Here is a 24,151-nt window from a genome sequence, read left to right as displayed (position 1 = left end):
AGTCTCCATCTCTACCTTTTACCAAATCAACTTCATTCTTAGCTCCAACTCCTATTAACTTTTCATATTCAAGTTAGAGAATAATTTCCACTAGCTTTCAGAAAATTCCCAACTCAGTCTGATTGGGTCCTCCTAACCCAATCATTGGGGCAAAGAGGATGTGGGTGTTTTGATGGTCAGGCCTAGGTCAAATGGTTCCCTCTGGTATTAGAGCTGAGCTTGACTCAGACTATATGGAATAAGGCAGGAGGAGTCACCATGTGAATATTGGGGGTGGGGTGGTACCAGAAGAAGGAAGACTGCATGATGGAGACAATTAAGTACTTTACACTTTGGCTTTAGAGCCATTGAACATCACCAGTGTTCATGGAACACATACTTCATGCTACTTTGGTATGTGGGGAAGAACGTCAAAGAATCACAAGCCAAGGTCTTTGGTCCCAAGAAGAGTATGATTAAGTGTTGGGTAAAGTCATGGAATGTGAAGTCAAGTGGGCCTTAGGAAGTATCACTGTGAATGATACTTCACAGTGGCGGTGATGGAATTCCAGTTGAGCTATTTCAAATCCTAAAAGACAATGCTGGGAAAGTGCTGCACACAATATGTCAGCAAACTTGGAAAACTCAGCAGTGGCCACAGGACTGGAAAAGGTCAGTTTTCATTCCAATCCCAAAGAAAGGCAATCCCAAAGAATGCTCAAACTACCGCACAATTGCACTCATCTCACACGCTAGCTAAGTAATGCTCAAAATTCTCCAAGCCAGGCTTCAGCAATACGTGAACTATGAACTTCCAGATGTTCAAGCTGGTTTTAGAAAAGGCAGAGGAACCAGAGATCAAATTGCCAACATTCGCTGGATCATCATAAAAGCAAAAGAGTTCCAGAAAAACATCTATTTCTGCTTTATTGACTATGCCAAAACCTCTGACTGAGTGGATCACAATAAACTGTGGAAAATTCTTAAAGAGATGGGAATACCAGACCACCTGACTTGCTTCTTGAGAAACCTGTATGCAGGTCAGGAAGCAACAGTTAGAACTGGACATGGAACAACAGACTGGTTCCAAATAGAAAAAGGAGTATGTCAAGGCTGCATATTGTCACCCTGATTATTTAACTTATATGCAGAGTACATCATGAGAAATGCTGGGCTGGAAGAAGCACAAGCTGGAATCAAGACCACCAGGAGAAATATCAATAACCTCAGATATACAGATGACACCACCCTTATGGCAGAAAGTGAAGAAGAACTAAAGAGCCTCTTGATGAAAGTGAAAGAGGAGAGTGAAAAAGTTGGCTTAAAGCTCAACATTCAGAAAACAAAGATCATGGCATCACTTCATGGCAAATAGATGGGGAAACAGTGTAAACAATGGCTGACTTTATTTTTGGGGGCTCCAAAATCACTGCAGATGGTGATTGCAGCCATGAAATTAAAAGACAGTTTACTCCTTGGAAGGACAGTTATGACCAATATAGATAGCATATTAAAAAGTAGAGACATTACTTTGTCAACAAAGATCCATCTAGTCAAGGCTATGGTTTTTCCTGTGGTCATGTATGGATGTGAGAGTTGGACTATAAAGAAAGCTGAGTGTAGAATTGATGCTTTTGAACTGTGGTGTTGGAGAAGACTCTTGAGAGTCCCTTGGACTGCAAAGAGATCCAACCAATCCATCCTGGAGGAAATCAGTCCTGGGTGTTCATTGGAAGGACTGATGTTGAAGCTGAAACTCCAATATTTTGGTCACCTGATGCGAAGAGCTGACTCATTTGAAAAGACCCTGATGCTGGGAAAGATTGAAGGCGGGAGGAGAAGGGGACGACAGAGGATGTGATGGTTAGATGGCATCACCGACTCAATGGACATGAGTTTGGGTAAACTCCGGGAGTTGGTGATGGACAGGGAGGCCTGGCATGCTGCGGTTCATGGAGTCGCAAAGAGTTGGACGCGACTGAGCGACTGAACTGAACTGAACTGAAAGTCATGGTATAGCCTCATCTCCAAATGCAACTGGCATTAAATAGGGCAGATTCGGGAGGGCAGGTATGGCTGGAAGTCTTCATGAAAATATGACACTTTAAAGAATGGTAGGGATTTAAATCAGAAGTGTGTGAATTATAAGTAGGGAGCATATATAAACAAGGGGGCAGGCAGAAGGCTCACCACAGAACTTTGAAAGAGATGTCATCGTCCTGGTATAGAAGATGCACACGGAAAATGAGGCTAGATTGAAAGGTGGATGGAACTGGTTCAGATCTTCAGTTGTCTGAAAAGGAGTTTAGACAGCCAGAGGGCAATAAGCAGTTTCCTAATCTTCTTAAAGACTGAAAAAGGAAAGGAAGCTAGTGATAGCTGAGCAAGAACATATGCCAGACACTTTGTAAAACAAATATTCTTAATCTTTAATAATAAAATAGCATATAGATATATATAGTGCTCCTATGAGTCAGGCATTATTTTAAGTGCCTTTTGCATGTTGTTTGCGACCCCATGGACTGTAAGCCCACCAGGCTTCTCTGTCCATGAGATTTCCCAAACAAGAGTACTGGAGTGGATTGCCTTTTTTTTTTTCTCCAGGGGCTCTTCCCAGCCCAGGAATAGAACACAGGTCTCCTGCATTGAAGGCAGATTTACCTCTGAGCCACCAGGGAAGCCTCCTTTTCACATAGTAACTCGTTAAATCCACATAACAACACCGTGAGAGAGGGACTTCATGTTACAGTTAAGGAAACTGAGTCACAGAGTATTTAAGCTTCCAGACAACACTGCAAAGTGATGAAGCCAGGGTTTGAGCCCCAACACTGTGGCCCCGTAGTTCTTGCTCTGAACAACTACATCACAGCCTTATGATGGAGGATATTTCCTTATTCTTATGGTAATGAAAGCTCAGAGAAGTTAAGGAACTTGCTCACTGCGCTCAGGTTGTTAAGAATTTGACTCCGGATTTGCCTGTGGAGCAATCCCTGAGTATCCTGCGGGAAGGGGCTACCATTTCAACTCTGCTCCATTTTCTTCCTAGGATGTACAGTATAACGGTGAATATACCCTGAAAGGCTTTTCTGACTTCCTGGAAAGTCAAATCAAGATCCAGATTGAGGATGAAGATGAGGTAAGGTGAAGCAGCAGTACCCTAGACCATTCTGTCCCACACAGAACCATCAAGAGCTCAGTAGATTAGGAAAGAGGGTGCCAAGGGTTCTATAATCTTATGGGAGAGAATGGAGGCTGGATCCAGGTTGGATGACTTTATTTCAAGGACACATGCTACTAGAAAGGCAGAAATGAGACACAGAGAAGGACAAGGTCTCACACAGCTCCTAAGCTGCTCCCCTAGGTCCACTATTCTCGAGAGCTTAACCACGTGTCCTGATGGGCTCCGGTGCCCTGACATCGTTCTACAATCTTCATTCCCTCCTAATTCTGGCCATGCCTCAGTAAGGCCGTCTGCTGGAAGGGGTCATCTGTGTTAGTTAGGACCCTTTCAGTTGCAAATGTCAGAAACTATAGCACTGTTTGGCTTAAGCAGCAATGGGAATTTATCCTCTATAACTGGGAGAACATCAAATGTGGGTGGATTCTGAAGCTCAGAGTCATTTTCTGTCTCCCCATCTCTCTTTTCCTGTTTGCTTCATTCCCAAGCAGGCATTTCCCCACGGAGGGGCAGTGACTGCTCCACAGCTCTCAGCTAACACCTTCTCAGCTTGCAAAGAAAGTATTATTAATAATACCAGGTCTTTAGTAGTCCTAGCACATGTCCTGGGAAGAATCTCAGTAGCCAGGCCTGGGGCAACGGCATCTCTGGGCTTAGAGCAGCGAAAGGCTGCTTGGCAGTACAATGACAATTACTGCATAATTCTTGCCTCTATTTTTCCTCCTCCAACCCTTTCTCCCTCTCACTCTTCTTTTCTTAAATAGCTACTCTCTATTGAGGAAAGTGAAGAGACAGAAAAGGAGGTGTTAGCGGGGGAAAAGGAGGAAGCTTTTATGAAGAAAGAGCTACCAGAAAGGAATTTGCCTGAGTTGGAGAATGTGACCAAATTCGAAGGGGCAGCTGAGCAGAAAGAAAAGGCTGAGGAGGAGAAGGCAGCTGAGCCAAAGGAACCTCCAACACAGGGGAAGGAACCAAGAGTGAAGGAAGAACTGTAAGGCTCTCCAGAGCCAGGAAGAGAGGGTGCCCATTTTCCAGACCCTGGCATCATTTTCTGAGTGGATCTACTCCAAATAAAATTCTATATCATTGTGGTAGGTGGGTGGAGGCTGGATAATAAAAGCCCTTGAATGTCTTTGGCCCCGTGTCACTCATTATCTCTTTTTCTCTGCTTGGTGTTGCCTTAGAAGAGCTGTTTGGCCTCGAATTCAGATAGGGCTGCAAGGGAAGCCATAATAGTAGCATTTAATGAGTGTTTACAACATGCTGGGCATTCGCTTAGTTCTCACAGCCTCACTGAGAGCTAGGTTTCATCATCCCCATTTTTCAGATGAGGAAACTGAGGCAAAGAGAGGTTGAACAACCAGGCAGGATCACAAGGCTAGAAAGTCCTTGAAAAATGATTCTGGGCAATCTCACTCCACAGGTGGTGCATACATCACCATCACCACTACCACATTGGGATCCCCAGAGATGGTAGCTGATGCTTTCAAAGAGGTGGAATGATCTTTTTATGCTTCATTGTAGCACAGTAGGAAAGAGATTCGATCCAAAATCTCTCCCTAGTCTTTCACATCTCAAAATGACCCATTCTCGTAAGCAACCACATGCTAGGCTAACCCTCAAGTCCCTTCTTTCCTTTTATTACCATAAAAGTAACTCCACCAAACCACATGACTCCTATTTCCTTCCAAGTGATTCCATCCACTATTCCCCATCTCCAACCACCAGTCTCAGCCACAGAAGTCTTCCAATTGGTCCCTCTACTGCTGCTTTGTACCTCGAAGCCCCCCCAACACACATACACACAATCCACATTCTCTAAAGCTGTTAAAGTGATCTTTTAAAAAGCCGTATCATGAGAGCTCATGGTACTATCCCATTTTTCTAGCTTCTAGTGGCGACCTGCCTTTCATGATTTCTTCCTCAAAGAACTCTGACCATTTGCTTCCATCCTCACTCTTCTTGCTTCCTCTAATTCTTCATGTATCTCTCTCATAAGCATCACTGTAATTGCACTGGGCCTGCCCAGATAATCTGGTCTCAAGATGCCGATCTTAATTATACCCACAAAGTCCCTTTTGCCATGTAAGGTAACATTTACAGGTTCTGGGGATTAGGACATAAACATATTACGAGGTCATTCATATTCACGCTGCTGGTTTGTGACATTCACTTAATTCATGTATAACAGACCTCCTCTTGGTAAAAGGAGGGCATAATATTTTAGGGACTAAGGTCTACACAAACCACCCGGGCCTCTCCACAGCCTTCCCATTATGTAACACAAAGGCTGATTGTATTTTATCAGGCCTCAATAGCCAGTGCCCCAGTCTCTCCTTCCCCAAACTGGGCCTTGTCATCCAGACCAAGCAGGGAACAGCCTGGGGCCCTGGAACTCACCTGAACCAGTTGCCCTGGCAGGAGCAGGTGTTAGTATTCAAGACACGATTCCAAGCTCACCTGCTTCAACCTTAAAGCCATGTGGCTGCCAGTTGAAGGAGGGGTCCCCGGGTGCTGCTAGGAAATCACGTGGAACTAAATCACATGGAACAGAGCTCCTGACTGGCCGTGAGCCAGAAAATGGATGTGCTACTTGCCTGTCCCCCAGATGCAGTGGGGCCTTAGGAAGTGGGGGCTCAGATGGGTAAATACAGTGTGGGTAGATAGGGCAGGTGATGACTCTCTGCTGGGAGGTCATTAGAGCATACAGGGAGAGAAAGACCTTTTACAGAAGGATATTGTCTCTATGAAAGGAGAAGGGGATGAGGAAGATGAGTCCAGAGGCAGGTAGATGGAGAAGATGTGGGAGGCATGGCTTAATGATTCCAATGAAGTATGCCATGTCATCATTGAGTGTGTGGGGTGGGTGGGAGGGGGGAGGGTGGGAAGAACAAAGAGTGGAAAAAGCTGATTAGAGAAATACCACAAGATGATCCAGTTGTGTTAAATGAAGTTGATGTTTACTGTTTTAAAATACAGATTTTATTATAATTCAGGTATGACAAGGGCAACAGATCAGGAGATAACTGTCATCAAAAGATAGTTTATTATACTCTCAGATTCTAAGAGGAGGGTATATGTCATGCCATGAGGGGGGCACATAGGAAAGTGTTAGGGTTGGTCAGAGGGCAGAGGAAGCAAGGGGGAAACCTGACTATAATCTGAAAATGTAGCCTTTATTGTGGTTTCCATAGGAAGGAACAGAAGAGGCAAGGTAAGCAGATTTAGGATTGGCTAGCTGGAATAATGTCAGTAGGCTCTGGGACTTGGAAAATTGTCCCTAGTTATCTGGTATCTGGTCCTGAGTGTGAGCTTGACAGAGGAGAGCTTGGGTGAAGGATCTAGACTGTTTTGCATATGAAAGGCATGCTTTCAGGAATATGATGTTCCTAGAGGTAGCGAGGTGTATCTCCAATGCTACCTCTAGTTCACCCTCAGTGGGGCAATCCCTCCAGAATCACCAAAGGTTCAAGATGTAAAAGCATCAAACACAAAAGCTTAAATAATGTGGTTGGCTATTAGACTTAAGAATAGTCTCAGCCCAAACTCCCTATTTTCCTACCCGAGATCTCTGCTCAGACAGCTTCAGGAGCTACCTGGAGCTCCATCTTTAATCCATTAAAGACACCCAGACTTAGGTTTTGACAGAGCCTCATGTTCACCAACCAGAAATGACATTCACCATCTAGGATTGAGAAAAAAATATTAAGAACCTTTATTTTCTTCTTAAGTTATAGCAAAGGGAAAAAAACATTCATATGGGGGGGGGGGAGGAAACGGGCAAAGGATACAAGCAGTTCAGAAAAGAATAAATAGGAAGAAAATGAAAAGATAACTTCCTTTTGCATCAAAGAACTGCAAAAGTAAATAACAATGAGATATTTCTCACTTTTCCACAAAGAGGAAAGTTAATGCCCAGGGTGGCTGAGTACAGCACTGGGATTGTAAACTAATTGTTATAGATCTCTCTGGGGTGCTATTTGGGAAGAAATATCAACGAAAACTGTGCTTCCTCTTTTCCTATGAAATTCCCCTGAGGAGGTGAGTGAGCCACTGCTGATAGTCACCCAACTACTAAGCCAGACAGAAGGAGAAAGCCCTCAAAGAGTAGATGCTATGGATCACTGTCATATTTCCTGCTCAGCCTGAGTTCACACGCACCTGATTTTTCTCAATATGGCATTGTCATTAATGTGGAATTAGGTCAGGAGACATAAGGTTGAACCAAGCCCTGTCATCCTCTACCCCATGACTGCACATCACCAAAGCAGCATTGGCAGTGACTCCCACAGATGGTACCATCGCTATATGCCTTAACTTGCATCATCTCCTTTAATGGACATAACAATCCTAGGACACAGGTATTCTTGTTTTAAAGATGATGAAAATTACCTCAGGAAGGAAAGAAGTGAGCTCACTGGCACACACACAAGAAAATGCTGACCAGGATTCAGATAGACTGACTCCAAAGTCAGTCTGTTCATTTACAAAATTATCTACTTCTCAAGGACCTTCCTTCATGGGAATTCAAATTTCTTGATTCACAGAGCATCTGGTCCAATGATGTCTGAATCGTCTTCTGTCTCTGACCTTCAGCCATTCTCAGCTCCTTTCCTGCTCACATCTGGACCCCAGGGGAGCTGGCTGAACCCGTGAGGATGGAATTTGCTTTGGAACTGAGTGGCCACAAGTACACACCCCAGTGGGAACGATGAACTCCCCTTTGCTCCTGGAGCAGCCTGGCTTCAGATTCTTGCCTTTGCTTGGCTCCACCTTGTGCTTTTCAATGACCAAGAAAAGCCCAGGCCCTTGGAATTGTTTACCCAGTTAATTCCTAACTAAAGAACCTCTTGTTGCCAAAAGGTATAAAACAGAGCCCTTGTAATTGTGGGCACAACTGTGACCCCCAATGTCAATCATTTGGGGTCTCTACCTATTAGGGAAAAGAACAACAACCACCTCACAGCCTAAAAAAGGAAAACACTGTGTCAAAGGGAAAAATATTCCACCCCCATTAAAATAATTAAGAAACAGCAGAGGATAATTGGAGGAGAGATTGCCAGTGGGGGACAGATGTATATATATATAGATATGAAAGTCACCTACTTGTTAAAGGATTAATTCTACCTTTCTGGTTTCAGGTAAGGCTGTCTGCAGCTCTCACTTCTCCTAGCCACTTCTCCCATCTAGTCTTTGCTGACTCCCATTCTGTTTGAGGGATGGGGGTCTGGAAATGAAGAGATTGGACACTTGAATCAAACCTAGGATAAGTCATTATTCGGCTGACTATTGACTTTAAGGGCTTTGGCAAATCAACTTCCCTCTCTTTGATCTTGCACTTCCCTAGTAACAATGACTACAATTTTTCCATTTGTTCAATGTACATGAGTGAAGTTCCTGTTATATACCAGGCATTGGGGATGGATAGAGCAGTAAACAAGAGCATCTGCTCTGAACCTGCTTTGCATATATCATCTTTGTTAATACCGGGAAGACAATATGCAGTCCATTATTAGCCAAACTATAGTTCACAACCCGTTAGTGGATTACAGAATGATTTGTGGGTTACATACAGAATTTTCTTTTAATTAGATGTGATAGGATATATCAGCAAGGAATGCACATAGTAATGGTAAGAATTGTTTTATAAAACATTTATTTCATGTGTGCATGTGTGTGTATGTGTACATGCAACTGTACTGGATCATGGAATAAAATATTTTCCTTATAGCAGATCGTGGTCACAAAGGTTTGTAAAACACTTTCCTAGGAAGCAGGTTCTTTAACTAACAGGAGACTTCACACTGAGCCTGATGCATTGTAGCCACTCAGTCTGTGCAAGCAATAATCTATTTCATAGATGAGGAAACTGAGTCTTAGTGAATTGAAATACACTGCCCAATGTCACATGTGAGTTTACCAATCATAGTGATTGGTAAAATAGGGGTTCAAATCCTTGTTGCAGCCTCCAGGTCCTATACCTTTAACCACTATGCTACCTTATTTTGCTGCTATAAAAATTGGGGGTATTAGTAGATTATTTTGCCGGGTGAGTGAAATAATATGTGAGCACTCTGGAAACATTAAAATACATTATGAAGGTTAATCACCTCTCAAGCTGCTTATCTCAAGCCACTTCTTTACAATACGTGAATTGCATGAAGTCAGGGATCTTGTCTGTCATTTGGTTCATAGCTTCCTGTTTGGCACTACTCAATAAATATCTGTTGAATGAATAACTGCATCTAGGAAAGTTTAAAGTTTTCCATGAGGGGATCAGGAGTTGACTGTTAAAACCCAAGGGTGCGTCCAATAAAATGGTGAGTCCAGAACATCCCCCCCCCAACCCCGCCCCATCTTGCAGGTTCCTGCTCCAGATGAGAGACTCAGCTCTTTCAAATGCACTGAGACTTGGGGAGCTGAGGCTGGGATGTGGTGGGAATTAAGAGTAAGGCCACAGAGGGGAAATCTTTACCAAAGCAAGGACCACAGCACTACGCACTTTTTGTGGTTCACATAAATGGCATCTCCTGAACTTGCACAGTGCACAACCAAAGCATTTTCCCAGCTGCGGGGAAGGGAGTTCCATCATGTATTTATCTCATTTGTCTCTGTTCACAGGACTTCAGGGATCAGGGGTGGGGAGGAAATCTCAAGAGGCCAGCCTTTCCTTGCCTTTGGGAAAGTCTTCCCAGAACAGAAGAAGCTGTGAGGAGCAGAAAGGATGAAGTGTCTTTTCTCTCCCACCTTGATGTGGATGGCAGTGGTGGTGACCTCTTGGGTCATCATACCTGCAGCAACTGACGCCTCATCAGCAAGTGAGTGTTGTGTGTGTAGAGAGCAGTGTTACCGTTAGCAGAGAAGTCTCAGTCCCTCTCCTTTTATACTTGGGATTTGCATAGTCTTTATTCTAAATTCATTTCTTATACTTTAATGTACATAGGACTCACCCAGGAATTTTACTAAAATGCAGATTCTGATTCAGTAGACCTGGGGTGGGGCCTGAGACTCTGCGTTCTAACAAGCTCCCAGATGATGCTGATGGTGTGATCCTTGGATCACATATTGAGAAACCAGAGTTTAGAACATCACTAAGCCCCCCTGGCACTTTACTGGAAGGTCAACATACTCAACCACACGAGAGATGTGAACATACCCAGGTGGTACCCAAAGACATCCCCTTTCATACATAAGTGACCCTTCCATTGGGTTGCATATTGCTGTTAGCTTTTTCTTGGAGAAGGGAGCTAGACACCTCTACACAAACCCCAACTGGAGTTCTCTGGAGCAGAGTAAATACCATTGTGTCATCATGGAGCACACACACTGTGGTCCTGCAACCTCGATTTGTGTCCTGGCTCTGCTGCTTACCAATGAAGCAAGTAGCTTAAACCTTCTGAATCTCAAGTTTCCTCACCTTTAAAATATGGCTAAATACAAAAATCATTTTCCAGGGCCACTGGAGAGGATTCTGTGAGACAATGGGTAGAAAATGCCTATCCCAGTGTCTGGCATATCCTAAGTGCTTGATAGATGACATCTTTACTGTTATTATTGTCACAGAGGAACACACAAAGTGTGGGTACTATTGCTAGGTAGAGAGGGGGTCCAAGGGAAGGAGATCTGAGCAAGAGGCATAGAATATATCAAGTTGGGGAAGGGGTGACAGGGTTCCCTAAATCCTTACCGAAGTGTCAAGAACTCTGCCTTATTCCTCTGGGGGTGGAAAGGTGGATGTTTGAAAAGACGATACAGCTTGAATGCAGTGCTTAACACAAGAATGCAGGCGGGTGTTTAGACATCAGGGAAGGTTGATTTGTTTCTTTTGAAGGGGGTCTGCTATATCTTAAAGACCCCTAAGGACCATGGAAAGAGTCTCTTGGTGAACAGTGGCCTAGCGGCCCCCACTTTCAATCTGGGCTTTTCTGTCTGCAGAAAGCTGCTCTGAATGTCACGCCAACGCCACTTGTACGGTGGACGGGGCTGCCACGACCTGCGCCTGCCAGGAGGGCTTCTCTGGCGACGGCCTCGAGTGCGCGGATCTGGACGAATGCGCCATTCCGGGGGCACACAACTGCTCCACCAGCAGCAGCTGCGTGAACACGCTGGGCTCCTACACGTGCGTCTGCCCCGAAGGTTTCCTCCTGAGCCCGGAGCTCGGCTGCGTGGACGTGGACGAGTGTGCAGAACCAGGGCTCAGCCGCTGCCACGCCCTGGCCACCTGTGTCAATGGCGAGGGCAACTACTCGTGCGTGTGTCCCGCGGGCTACCGGGGGGACGGACGGCACTGTGAGTGTTCCCCGGGCTCCTGCGGGCCCGGGCTAGACTGCGTGCGGGAGGGCGGCGAGCTCGTGTGTGCTGACCCGTGCCAGGCGCATCGCATTCTGGACGAATACTGGCGCAGCGCAGAGTACGGCCCCGGCTACGTCTGTGATGTCAGTCTGGGCGGCTGGTACCGCTTCGTGGGCCAGGGCGGCGTGCGCCTGCCCGAGACCTGCGTGCCCACCCTGCACTGCAACACGGCCGCGCCTATGTGGCTCAACGGCACGCACCCGTCGAGTGACGACGGCGTCGTGAACCGCGTGGCCTGCGCGCACTGGAGCGGCGACTGCTGTCTGTGGGACGCGCCCGTCCAAGTGAAGGCCTGTGCCGGCGGCTACTACGTGTACAATCTGACGGCGCCCCCTGAGTGCCATCTGGCTTACTGCACAGGTGAGCGGGTGTCTCCCAGCAGCCCCACCCTGGGCCCTGTGGGCGCCCCGAGAGCCTGGGGCTCATCCTTGTTGCCTGTATCTGTGGCCCCTGCAGACCCCAGCTCTGTGGAGGGGACGTGTGAGGAGTGCCGTGTGGACGAGGACTGCAAATCGGATAATGGCGAATGGCACTGCCAGTGCCAACAGGACTCCAACGTCACTGGTGAGGCCGGTGGGGAGGCGGGGTGGTGCTCAGAAATGCCAGGGACAGCTATTCCTGTGTGTAAATTGGGGGCCTGTGGGGATGACCCAAGGACTGCATCTTATCCAATCTGAGTGGAAAGTCAGGCCAGTAATACCCATTAAAATCAGCAAGAAGCTCTCTGGGTTCCTGGAGTCTCCCCTTGGTTGACCCATAAGTTCCCAGAGCTTGAGGAACAACCCCACCCCCAGGCTTGCTTCTGAGGCCCCCAACACCGGGATGGATAAGCAGGAGGTTGCCACCTGTTGGCCAAAGGCTAACCTGAGCTGTATTCCCACAGCACAAGAACACAGGCCTGGCCAGCAGTCTGGGGTTTCTTGGACTGGACCCTCCACTGACCAGCTGAGGACCCTGAGCAGAGCCTTGGCCATCTCTAAACCTGTTTCCCTGTATACATAATGATTGAAGCAGGCTAGTGTTTCCCAAATTTCAGTCTTGGTCTTAGTCACAACCTTCTTTTAAGTAAACTTGGGCTGTTGAAGTTCACTACTGTGACTTATCTGTGGCAAGTAACACCTTAGATAGGCAGTAGCTAATAATGAATACAATGAAAGTTGTTAAACTTCATTTACTACATAAACTACATAAACTATGTAATACTTTAATTTTAAAAATCTAACTGGATCTCTTTATATGCTGCAAATACTTAACCAGAGGTCTGCTCTCTGTGGTTTCAAGGAAAATTAGCAAGTGTATGGTGTTAATAATAAAAATATTAGCAAATCTTGGGGACCGTCCCCTTGATGCAGAAGGATGGAAAGAAATTGCCATTAACTTATTAGCTTTGTTTGCTTGTTATTTGTTTTGTTTTACTAGGATTCAATGTTATTTAATGCTGGGGCTGTGGAGTCTGGCAGGCTACAGTCTGTCCATAGAGTTGCAAAGAGTTGGACATGTCTGAATACACAGAGAGTAGTGAATGACCCAAATGTGTTACTTTTCTTTGCATACAGCCTATGCTTAGGGTAACATGAGCTGGGTGGTTAGTTACACGGATCCATCCAGTGATGCTGGGAACCCAGTCTCATGTCTTCACCTCTCTGAGAGGGGAGACCACAGCATGGCTCTGAGTACCCCCAGCTGGTGGCCAACCCGGCTAGCTGGACCCGGGCCCTGGGGATGTGCTGAACCCTGAACTGTGGTCACAGGCCTCCAATCCTGCCTTCCCTGACCGTTTCAGATCTCTCCCTCCTGGAGCGCAGGCTGGAATGTGGGGTTGATGACATTAAGTTGTCCCTGAGCAAGTGCCAGCTGAAGAGTCTGGGCTTTGAGAAGGTCTTCATGTACCTGCATGACAGCCAGTGCTCAGGCTTCCCTGAGAGGGGTGACCGGGACTGGATGTCTGTGGTGACCCCAGCCAGGGCTGGCCCCTGTGGGACAGTGATGACGGTATGTTCTGGCCGGTGTGGGGCAGGGTCGGAGCACTGCCTGGGTCAAGCCCAGCCCCACCACTTACTAGTTGTGTGAACTGGGTGAGTTATTTAACCTGGATGTGGCTCAGCTTCCTCTGCTGAAAATGGACTGATAGTAACTCCTTCACAGGGTTAGGAGAGTTAAAGGAGTTACTATGTGCAAAGTGATTAGGACAGTGACTGGCACAAAGTAAGTGCTCAATAAATGTCAGTTTCAAATAAAGAGGACAATCTATAGTGATAGTTCCCTGTTTGACAGATGGGAAAGGTAATGCCGCAACAGGGCAATTCTAAGCCAGTAGGTACAAGCACTGAGTTCAGAAGCAGATCTGTTTGTCTCTGATGGTTCCTGGGAGGCAGGGTCTGCACCTTCAGTGTTCAGAGAGCCAGGGCCTCAGCTACAGAAGCCTCCTCCAAAAAGACCCAGAGGTAAATATCTGTGTGAGTGGGTTCTGCTTCCTCGCATCTCCCTCATCCTGCACAGAGGAAAAAAAAAAAAGACACAAGAAACAAGGAAATAATTGTCATTTGCCAAATATGACTTTTTGACAATCTACCATTAATGATGACTCAGAATGTGATTTTTAGTCTTTTGGCATGTGCGAGAGGAGGCATGAGGTGATGGGAAGAGTCCAGGCTTCTTAGACCCCCTGTACCATGGATAAGTTACCCAGTTCCCATGAACTCCCATCTATATTAGGGAGGTGGTCATCCTGCCTTTCAGGGTCATTGAAGGATCCATGCAAAGGTGCAGTCAGGACGTTCAGCTTGGGCGGGGGGTGCCTAGCTCATGACTTGTGCTCATGGAAACTGGGAAGGCACTTTCAGCAATTACAATGCCTTTGGTTTTGAAACCTACTCAGATTATATGCCTTTTCCACCCTTCCTCCCCCCACCTTCCTACCCCAATACAGAGGAATGAGACCCACGCCACATACAGCAACACTCTCTACCTGGCAGATGAGATCATCATCCGTGACCTCAACATCAGAATCAACTTTGCGTGCTCCTATCCCCTGGACATGAAAGTCAGCCTGAAGACCTCGCTGCAGCCAATGGTCAGGTGCGGCCAGAGAGGGTCCCCAGTGTCCCTGGCCAACTCCACCCCACAAACCCTTGGCCACCAGGACCTCAGCTTCTCTGTCAGCTGCCACCAATAAGGAGTTGATTGGAGGCGGTCAGCTGGGAGGCAGTGTTGGACTCCAAAAAGAGTCCATGAGGAGCCCAGCTAGGAAATCTGGAGCCCACTTTCAAATCCTGGCTCTATCACACAAATGGCTTTGGGAAATTGATAGCCCTATTCTAGGCATCAGTCTTCTTGTATGTGAAATGGATTTAGCAGTAATGTACTGTCTTTCTTAGAAGCACAAAAGTGCTCTGCAGAGGTGAAACCAATATTAAGGTCCCTGGTTTATCTGAGGGGTAGGGTGGTTGGACCAGAGGAAAGAAGGGAGGCGTCTCAGTTCAGACCTGCTGTGGGACTGGGCAAATCGTACCCCATATTTGGACCTCAGTTTCTTTCTCTGTAAATAGGAGAACTTTGAATAAAGAGGGGTTTACAAATTATGCTTCTTAGAGTGTGAAGGTCTTTAAGGAGGTGATTTGGGGATGTGAACCAGAGAACTTTTTTAATTTTAGTTTTTTAATTGAAGTATAGTTGATTTACAGTGTTGTGTTAATTTTTATACATTCTTTTTTTTTATATTCTTTTCCATTATGGTTTATCATAGGTTATTGATTCTAGTTTCCAGTGCTATACAGTAGGACCTTACTATTTATCCATTCTGTGTATAATAGCTTAAATTTGCTAACCCCAACCCCCCCCACTCCATCCCCCCTTCCCCTGACAGCCACAAGTCTGTTCTATATATCTGTGGGTCTATTTCTGTTTCATAGATTGCTTCATTTGTGCCATATTTTAGATTCTACATGTAAGTGATATCATATAATATTTATCTTTCTCTTTCTGACTTTACTTAGTATGACAATCTCTAGTTTCTTCCATGTGCTGCAAATGGCATTATCCCATCCTTTTTTATAGCTGAGTAGTATTCCATTGTGTATATGTACCACATCTTCTCTATCAATTTTATTACTTAAAAAAATAAAAGGATCTTGTTGCTAAATAAACTTGAAAGTTTCTGAATAGGATGAATCACAAGCCAGTGATGCAGATACTGGGGAAAAAATAATGTTGTGATAATAGCAAGTGTTTATCAAGAGCTGACCATATGTCAGGCATTGTGCTAAGTGCTCTACATGGAACACCTCATTGAAATCTTAGCATGGCCTAGAAGGTGTTAGTATTGTTATTGAAATTGAAGTTCGAAGAAAGTTTGGTAACTTGTCCAAAGTGGTAGACGATAGTAAGTTACAGAGCTGGGATTCAAACCCAGGCCGTCAGGCATAGAGCCTCCACTCTACCATGACCTCTTCTTTGAAGCTTGTCCATGGGCACGTGTTTTCTGGGCCAGCCAGACTTGGGGAAGGGCACCTGATGCTGATGAAGGTGCTCGGCTGACTTGAAGGAAGACAGCTGCTCCTTGTCTGCCTCTGTGTGGAATATCACCTGGCCAAGAAGTGCTCTGGAGCAATGTGGCCATGTCCCAGACCTGATAGGTTCCAGGGAACAAAACATCTGTATGCAGATCTCTCTCTGGCTTAAGCTAGAAATCTCACCCCAGTTGAACACCAAGTCCAAATAAATAACCCAGTACTCACCTCTAAAATGGACTTCCGCATTACTGTTCTCAAGTACCCCCTTTCCTGGGGCATCAGTCTTTCAGTGTCCTTTGTAGAATAATCCCCATGGATTTGCCATCAGTGTGGCTGTTTAACCTAATCTTCTGCTGTAGGTGGAGCCAGAACTCTAAGGCCTATAGGACTCATAGCCCATCTTTTAAAACTGTTCTATATTAAGATTAAAAAAAAAAGGAATCTAGATGATTCCCTTGAGAATGCGTTTGCTGCACTTCTTGGATGCAAAGACCACCATGTGAGGGGGTGGACATGTTACGGAAAAATATGATCTCTGGATCAGAAGCAGCGGCATCACCTGGGAGCTTATTAGAAATGCAGAACCTTGAGCCCTATCCCAAAGCTACAGATCCAGAATCTGCATTTCAACAAGATCCCTAAGAGACCTGTGTGTGATTATTGTGTTTTGCAGAGCAATGGTTGGTGGATTCCAGTCCTGTTGCTGGATAAAAATCCAAATAACTGCCAGGGACTGCCCAGGAATGCAGATCAGAGAGAGTGGCCTATCTGTTGCTGTTTTTGGTTCTGGTTCTCTCACCAGCCTCTCTCCCCCTGCAGCGCCCTCAATATCAGCATGGGCGGGACCGGCACATTCACCGTGCGGATGGCACTTTTCCAGAGCCCTGCCTACACACAGCCCTACCAAGGCTCCTCCGTGACCCTGTCCACCGAGGCGTTTCTCTACGTCGGTACCATGCTGGACGGGGGCGACTTGTCCCGGTTTGTACTGCTCATGACCAACTGCTATGCCACGCCCAGCAGCAATGCCACAGACCCCTTGAAATACTTTATCATCCAGGACAGGTAAGGCCCGTCGGATGGAATTTGGGGCTGTGGAGGGTCTTTAGACTTGGATGGGTACAAAGTACATCTTCACATTCATTCACCTCTAGCTGAAATTTAGCACTGGCATTCAGTATGATATAGGCAACAAGCCAGAAAAGTATTAGCAGGACATTTGAAGACATTTATACAAGTCAGTCGGAGAAGGCAATGGCAACCCACTCCAGTACTCTTGCCTGGAGAACCCCATGGACGGAGGAGCCTGGTAGGTTACAGTCCATGGGGTCTCACAGAGTTGGACACGACTGACATGACTTAGCAGCAGCAGCATACAAGTCAGTATTTTTAGTTACTATATTATAGTATTAGAATTTCTACTAGATCTTATTATTTTATATATATCAAATATAGGTATTTGTAAATATGTAGATATCTATATCTAGATATGTAAATATATAATGCATTAAGTTTAATATTTTAAGAATTATATTTAATTGGTTTTCTTTATTATCTAATGTAATTTACTGTATGCATTTAAAGCATTACTTTTGAGGAGGAATGCATGGGCTTCACCAGATGGCGGAGGGGGTCTAGGATTCAGAGAAGGATAAGGAACCTGATGGAAAGGCAGGCCCTGGACAGGAGCAGGCTGGCACTTGGCTGGGAGTACAGCAGAGGCATGGTTAGACAAGAGTCAGTTGAAACAGGGAGGACACAGATGGACTACTTTTGACTCAAGCACATTAGGGAAACAGGAACCACACTGCGAGAAAGTAGTTCACATTTTCATTCATAAATCGAACAGATATTTTTGGAAGCTCACTGGGTGCCAGGCTATGTGGATAACAGTGAATAGAAGAGACAAAAGTCTCTGCACCCTTATAGCTGATATTCTAAGTGGGGAGATCAACAATTAAACGAAAGTACCATCCATGGCATGTTAATGATGACGGGGCTTTAGAGAAAAAAATGAAGTAGGGAAAAGGGAGGGGATTTGCTGTTTTTAATAGTGCAGTCAGAGAAAGCATTCCCAGGAGACCCTGACCTATTTCTGTCTCAGTTTTTTTAGAATCCGCCTGGTCGCATTAAGGGGAAAAGGCTCAGTTGGGTGCTCATCTGGTGTTCACACTTTTGTTATTTGCTAATCTCCCTTTACAACAAAAGGAAAGAAGAACAGAAATCTTTTGGGGGTCTTTTACAATCAACAGTGTTGAAGTAAAATGTAATAGCAGTATCTGACTGTGTTTGTATGGTTGTGTTTTATTTATGGCAAGTAATGTGCTGTGTTCTCAGTCGTTCACTTCTTTGTGACCCCACGGACTGTAGCCTGCCAGGCTCCTCTGTCCACGTTAAGTCTGCAGGCAGGAGTACTGAAGTGGGTTGCCATTTCCTACTCCAGGGGATCTTCCTGACCTCAGGATGGAACCCTCATCTCTTGCATCTCCTGCATTGGCAGGTGGAGGTTCTTTTTTTTTTTTTGCCACCTGGGAAGCCCTTGGTTTGCTATTTGTGGTCATGATCTTTTTAAAAAATAAATGTAGTTCAACAAAAACGTATGTAGATTTGAAGAAAGTAGTAATAATAATATAATAATGTAAAATAATAGTACAAATATTGGTAAACTGGAAAACATTCAGGGCGGTGGTTTCTGTATAAAGCTAAAAGAACTAAAATTTGAAAAATGCTGACGTGACCTTGACTGGGACATCACAGAGACTTGGGTTCATAGCATGGGTTTGCTGTTTCTTAGTTCAAGACACAAGTCAGCTCATCTGTCTATTTATGTTCTCATATGTGAAACAGGCATGAAGAAAACCTACTGTGCAGGGATTTTTAAGCTTTGTTTTTTTTCTTCTGAGTATAAAGGTAGAGCATGTGCATTGTGAAAAGCTTACAAAGTCTTGAAAACGAAGCATGAAGAAATGCTGGCTGTGGCCCTGTGTGTCTGCCGTGTCATGGGTGGGAGCCGGGCTGAGGACTGCCAGTCTGTGAGACACTCAGAATATCACAGGGGTGTAAGGAGGGGATGAATTGGGGAGGTGCTTAGGGGCTGGGGGAGACAAGTAGGCGCCTTTCTTGGGTTGACTGCCTGGGGCTGCCAAGGGCAGTGCTGGCTGCCACTCTCTCTGCTTTTTGGAAGGTGGGTTCCCTTAACTACAGGGCTTTTCTTTTGCCAAATGGAGTCAGATTTGAATTGTGGGGGACACAGAACAAAGTGAACACCATCCCGAGGAGTTCCCTTCTTGGTCTGACGCCTTCAGCCCCTTTTTAAAGTCCATTTTGAGCGGGTTGTGTCAAAGAGCAGACGGGGTGCCTGATTTGCCTGCTCAGGGTGCCTGCATGCCCTGATCCAGCCCAGTACACGTGAGTCTCTGCACATGCAGTTTTGAGTTTCTATCTGTGTGTTTGGGTGCGCTGGGTAATAATGTATGCTGATGAGCAAACACACAGCCCAGTTTGGCCAGCGGCCTTCAGTGCTGAGATGTTTCCAATGTGAGAATTAACACCAGGCACTAGGAGGTAGCCAATAAATGGTAGGTAATGACTCCTGAATGCCATTTCCTGGGAAATCAGAAAGTGCTTACTTGAGGATAGTTTAAGCTCTGAACTGATTACATTTGTATTTTGGAGTCACATACACGTAGCACCTATTGTACGGCCCATGCTGACAATTTAACTCATTTAATTGTCGCAGCTATCTTTGTGATGCAAGCTAAAATTATTATTCTTCACACATAGATAGGGCAACAGGCTCAGGGAGACTGAGTAAATTGCCCATAGTCACACAGCTGATAAGTGATAGAGTGATATCGGAACCCAGGAAGCCTGGCCCCAGAGTGTTTGCACAACCAACCATGTTATATGATGTATGCTTCCCAGATGTCCACGCACTGCGGACTCAACCATCCAAGTGGAGGAGAATGGGGAGTCTCCTCAGGGCCGCTTTTCTGTTCAGATGTTCCGTTTTGCTGGAAACTACGATCTGGTGTACCTGCATTGTGAAGTGTATCTCTGTGACACCGTGAATGAAAAGTGCCGACCTGTGAGTCAGACCCCTCTTCCCTCAGTCTGCTTGCCACACCTCACACCCCACTGAAGACGCTTGGCCACAAGTTAAAAGAAAACAAACATCTCTGCCGTATTTTCATTTTAGTGCAGGGGTAGACAGAGCTATAAGATGAGGCTGGCCTGGCCAGACAGGAGACTAGGCTGTGGGGAAGCTGGGTGAGATCAGGGCGCTGCAGTAGGCTGGTAAACCTCTCACTTATCTGCAAGCTTGTGTGCTAATAGCAGAAACTGACATTTTTAAGCACTGTGTACGACTTGCGTGTGTTAACTTTTTGATACTTCATGGCAACTCTATAAGGGAGGTATTTTACCAGCCCCTTTTCCATATGGGGAGAGAGGCTTGGAAAATGTAAGTGACTTTCCTAAGATCATACATCTAACAGATGGCAGAGCTGGGACAGGAACCCATGTATTCAGTTCTCCTAACAACCCCTGCCTCTACCATCCTCAAGTCCCAGCCTAAGGCAAGAGGTTGCTCTTACAAAGGGGGCACCCAGGTTTCCATGGCAGGGCCTCATTCAGTCTCTCTTGTGGAAAGGTTTCTTTGTCACCCTCTCTCTGCAGACCTGCCCTGAGACCAGATTCCGCAGTGGGAGCATCATAGACCAAACCCGGGTCCTGAACTTGGGTCCCATCACACGGAAGGGTAAGAAGGCCACTCCCCTCTCCATGTTCCCAGTGAGAAATGTTCTCTGGAGATGAGGAGAGCTGAGAGAACCTGGCACTTGGGATCTTACCGGGATCTGAAGAACTGGAGCAAGTAAATCCTGTGAGGCGAGGTAGTCTATAAGCTGCCTTCCTCCTGCAGTTCTCATTCATTGCACAGCTGTCTTCTCATGCCTGCCTTGTGCCAGGCCTTGTGTTAGTGGCTGGGGTCTCAGGATGAGCAGCGGTGGGTACAAGCCTGGCTCATGTGCCACTTATGGACTGGTAGAGAAGACATCATTTAAATAATCATGTGTCTCTGGAGTTGTGATAAGTGCAGGCGTGAAGATGGATCAGGAACTCTGAGCTCTTGCTGCAGGGGAAGCAGACCTAGTCTGGAGGATTGGGGGAAAAAGGAAGTAAGGTTTGGAAACTGAGAAAGGATTAAGTAACAGGGGTCAGGAGAAGCGGAAAAGAGGGAGGCATCCCAGGGAGAGAGTAGAGAATGAGCAAAAGGCCTGAGCAGGAGGGAACCCAGGATGCTAGAGGAGGAGGAGAGGTTGGTGTGGGCGAGCTGATGGAGGTGGGGGACCAGACCACGTGAGGCCTTATCAGTTCAGTTCAGTCGCTCAGTTGTGTCCGACTCTTTGCAACCTCATGAACCACAGCACACCAGGCCTCCCTGTCCATCACCAACTCCCGGAGCTTACCCAGACTCATGTCCGTTGAGTTGGTGATGCCATCCAATCATCTCATCCTCTGTTGTCCCCTTCTCCTCCTGCCCTCAATCTTTCCCAGCATCAGGGTCTTTTCAAATGAGTCAGCTCTTCACATGAGGTGGCCAAAGCATTGGAGTTTCAGCTTCAACATCAGTCCTTCCAATGATAGTACTTCTCTTTTTTCTTCTTCTCCTTCCCCTTCCCTTTCTCCTTCTTCTACTTGAACTATAGATGACATGTAGTTCTTGCTAAGGTTTTGGGCCCTTTCTCCTGAAAGTAGACGGCAGCTCCCGAGGGATCCAAGCAGCGGAGTGAGATGATCAGATTGGGGTTTCAAAAAGACCACACTCTAGCTGCAAGGAAGAGCAGATGGAAGGGGCTTCTTCCAGGCTTCCCGTGTGCTGATCCTTCTGTTTCCTCCCACAGGGGGCCAGGCTGCAGTGTCAAGGGCTGCTCCCAGTAGCTTGGGTAAGTTCAGATCCTCTTTGCACAGGGATTTGACCAAAACCTCTGTCTGGGGCTTTTATCTGTTGGCCTAGGGTGCCCTGGAGCTCCCGGCCTGCTTGGCCTAAGCTCTGAAGGGGTGACTGCGTTTGGGGAAGTCTTGGACCTGGGGCTGCGCATGTGCACACACACCTGTGCTGTCCCACGACAGTGCACAAGGACACAGGCACACACAGATGGGTGCACAAGAGCAGACATCACCTAGGCTTTTTCAGACACGCCCACGAGGTCACATGCATATAGTCACACTCGCACACAAACGTCATGACAGCTGCAGCTGCTTGTGTGTGAATCTGCAAATGCAGACATACGCATGCTTGTTACACACCTGGACGTAGTGGACAAGCACGCTGCATTGTGATCTGCATCTTGGGCGTTTCCTGAAGCTTCAAGATGTATCTCTAATGCCTTTGTCAGGATGTTTGGTGCCAGGATGAACACGGCAGACAAACAAAACACTCTGTTTTCTGCTTCTCTGCTCCTCTGACCACAAAGACCGGAGACTGGCAGCATTTTAATGGCCCTTGACTTTTATGGCCACTGAATGGTCTGAAAATCTGGATAAAAAGTGAATCTGTGTAACTGTTGCTCTGCTTGGCTCTTGGCACCTAGATCTGAGTGGGTTGTTACACCAGCCTAGTGTTTGACATGAGCTAGTTCATCCCAGTATCAGTGAGCCCAGTCCTGGAGAGGCAAGGTACCCCAAAAGGCTTGCCCTTTGTGACTATCCCTCAAGGTCACCAAGGTTGAGTAGTTTGGTCACTGCACAGGAGTACCCTTTTGAGTGGATACCAGCTAGTGCCTGCAGAAAGGCTACCTTTTTCAGATTGGCCCATCTGGGAGGGCACCTTTTTCTAACTGGTTTTCAGGGCAGATAAAGAAAAAACTTCCTTTTTCTACACTTGATCTTAGCCAAAAGGCCGAGAAGCGATTAAAAACTTCCTTTTTCTAACTGACCCGCTCAGAGAACATGTCCTTTCCTAACTCGTCAGTTTAGAGGAGGCATTTTTTGTTAGTTTTGCACATTAAATGTGCACGCCAGTGCTAGGAGCAACCCTGTAATCTCTTTCTTTTCAGGGCTCCTGCAGGTCTGGCTGCCTCTGCTTCTGTCGGCCACTTTGACCCTGACGTCTCCGTGATCAGTGGCCAGAAATCCAGTACTCTGTGGCTACCAACTCACTTCCTACTGACTGGCGAGGCGATGCACGCTAGCACTCCACCCACAGATAAAGGAGCCAACACTTCAGTCACTCTGCTCCTATTTTTCTCCCCTTTAATCTTTGCTACAGAAAAACAGCCTGTCTTTAAATGCTTTCTCTCAAAATGGGACTTGTGATATGTCTGTTCATAAGGTCCCTATCTCCTTGAAGGGTGTTGCAAAATAATAATTAAAACAAGCTCAGTCCGTGAGTCATTCATTCATTCAACAAGTATTTATTATGCTCCTGCTCCATGTCGGCACTGTCCGTGGTGCTAAGGATCTGATGGTGAGAAAAACCAGACTCCATTCCTGCCCTCATGGACTTCTTGGTCTGGTCACAGACTGGGTTCAGCTCTGATTTTATGAGCTTAAATAAAATGCACACTGTCTCTGAACTTTATCCATCCATCTATCCTTTCACTCAGTCAAGAAATATTTGCTGGTCACCTACTATGATCGAAGCAATGTACTGGGGATACAGCTGTAAACAATCTCTGCCTTCCCGGAGCTTAAGGCCTGCCAGGGGAAAAGAACTTGAACAAGTAATCATAAGTCTGTCAGGCATTGCAGAAATGGAGGGTATAACAGGAGGCTGCTGCTTCTATATTATGGGGATAATTGTGATACCCTCCCAGGGTTCATTCAGGATTCCAGAAACATTTATTTGAGCACCCAGTATGTGCCAGGAACTATGCTAGGTGCTAGGAAAGGATAGTCCTGAATAGAATAGACACAGTCCCAGGCTTTCTGGAGTGTCACAATCCTTATATAAGGGACTTAGATGGCATGTTCCGCCATCCTTTGCACTTCTCTCCCTGCCCAATGCAGGAGAGGTAGACCTGTTTACAAGGACTTGGCAGCAAAAACAGAAAACAGACCATTAACTCCATTGAGAGAGGATGTTTTGCAAGGGAGACCTCTATGAGGTTCCTTGGAGGCACAGCTGGAG

At 46.1% G+C, this 24,151-nt stretch overlaps 2 protein-coding genes across 2 annotated transcripts in view; both read left to right on the top strand.

Moving 5' to 3' along the window:
* The window catches only part of PDILT (protein disulfide isomerase like, testis expressed), a 41,075-nt gene extending 36,781 nt beyond the window's left edge, over positions 1 to 4,294 (top strand). The window contains exons 10-11 of the mRNA XM_043915601.1: positions 3,026 to 3,115; positions 3,922 to 4,294. Of these exons, the coding sequence (XP_043771536.1) occupies positions 3,026 to 3,115; positions 3,922 to 4,152 (321 nt within the window). The 3' untranslated portion in view covers positions 4,153 to 4,294. The remainder of the gene's footprint in view (positions 1 to 3,025; positions 3,116 to 3,921) is intronic.
* Positions 4,295 to 8,182: 3,888 nt separating this feature from the next.
* UMOD (uromodulin) lies at positions 8,183 to 23,411 on the top strand. Its single transcript, XM_043914445.1, has 11 exons — positions 8,183 to 8,298; positions 9,779 to 9,975; positions 11,093 to 11,869; positions 11,966 to 12,073; positions 13,293 to 13,501; positions 14,439 to 14,587; positions 16,840 to 17,085; positions 19,945 to 20,107; positions 20,698 to 20,779; positions 21,924 to 21,965; positions 23,079 to 23,411. Exons 2-11 carry the CDS (start codon positions 9,882 to 9,884, stop codon positions 23,138 to 23,140), a joined length of 1,932 nt encoding a protein of 643 aa, XP_043770380.1. The 5' UTR covers positions 8,183 to 8,298; positions 9,779 to 9,881; the 3' UTR covers positions 23,141 to 23,411.
* Positions 23,412 to 24,151: the final 740 nt, after the last annotated feature.

This window comes from Cervus elaphus, chromosome 10 (assembly GCF_910594005.1).
Source record: "Cervus elaphus chromosome 10, mCerEla1.1, whole genome shotgun sequence".
Taxonomy (NCBI): Eukaryota; Metazoa; Chordata; class Mammalia; order Artiodactyla; family Cervidae; genus Cervus; species Cervus elaphus.
Note: the sequence above shows the minus strand (reverse complement) of the source record. Positions and strands in the feature narration are given on the sequence as shown.

Coding starts and splice junctions, on each gene's coding strand:
- UMOD (XM_043914445.1), top strand. CDS start 9,882: ATGAAGTGTCTTTTCTCTCCCACCTTGATGTGGATGGCAGTGGTGGTG. Junction 9,976..11,092: donor AACTGACGCCTCATCAGCAA/GTGAGTGTTGTG, acceptor TTCTGTCTGCAG/AAAGCTGCTCTGAATGTCAC. Junction 12,074..13,292: donor ACAGGACTCCAACGTCACTG/GTGAGGCCGGTG, acceptor TGACCGTTTCAG/ATCTCTCCCTCCTGGAGCGC.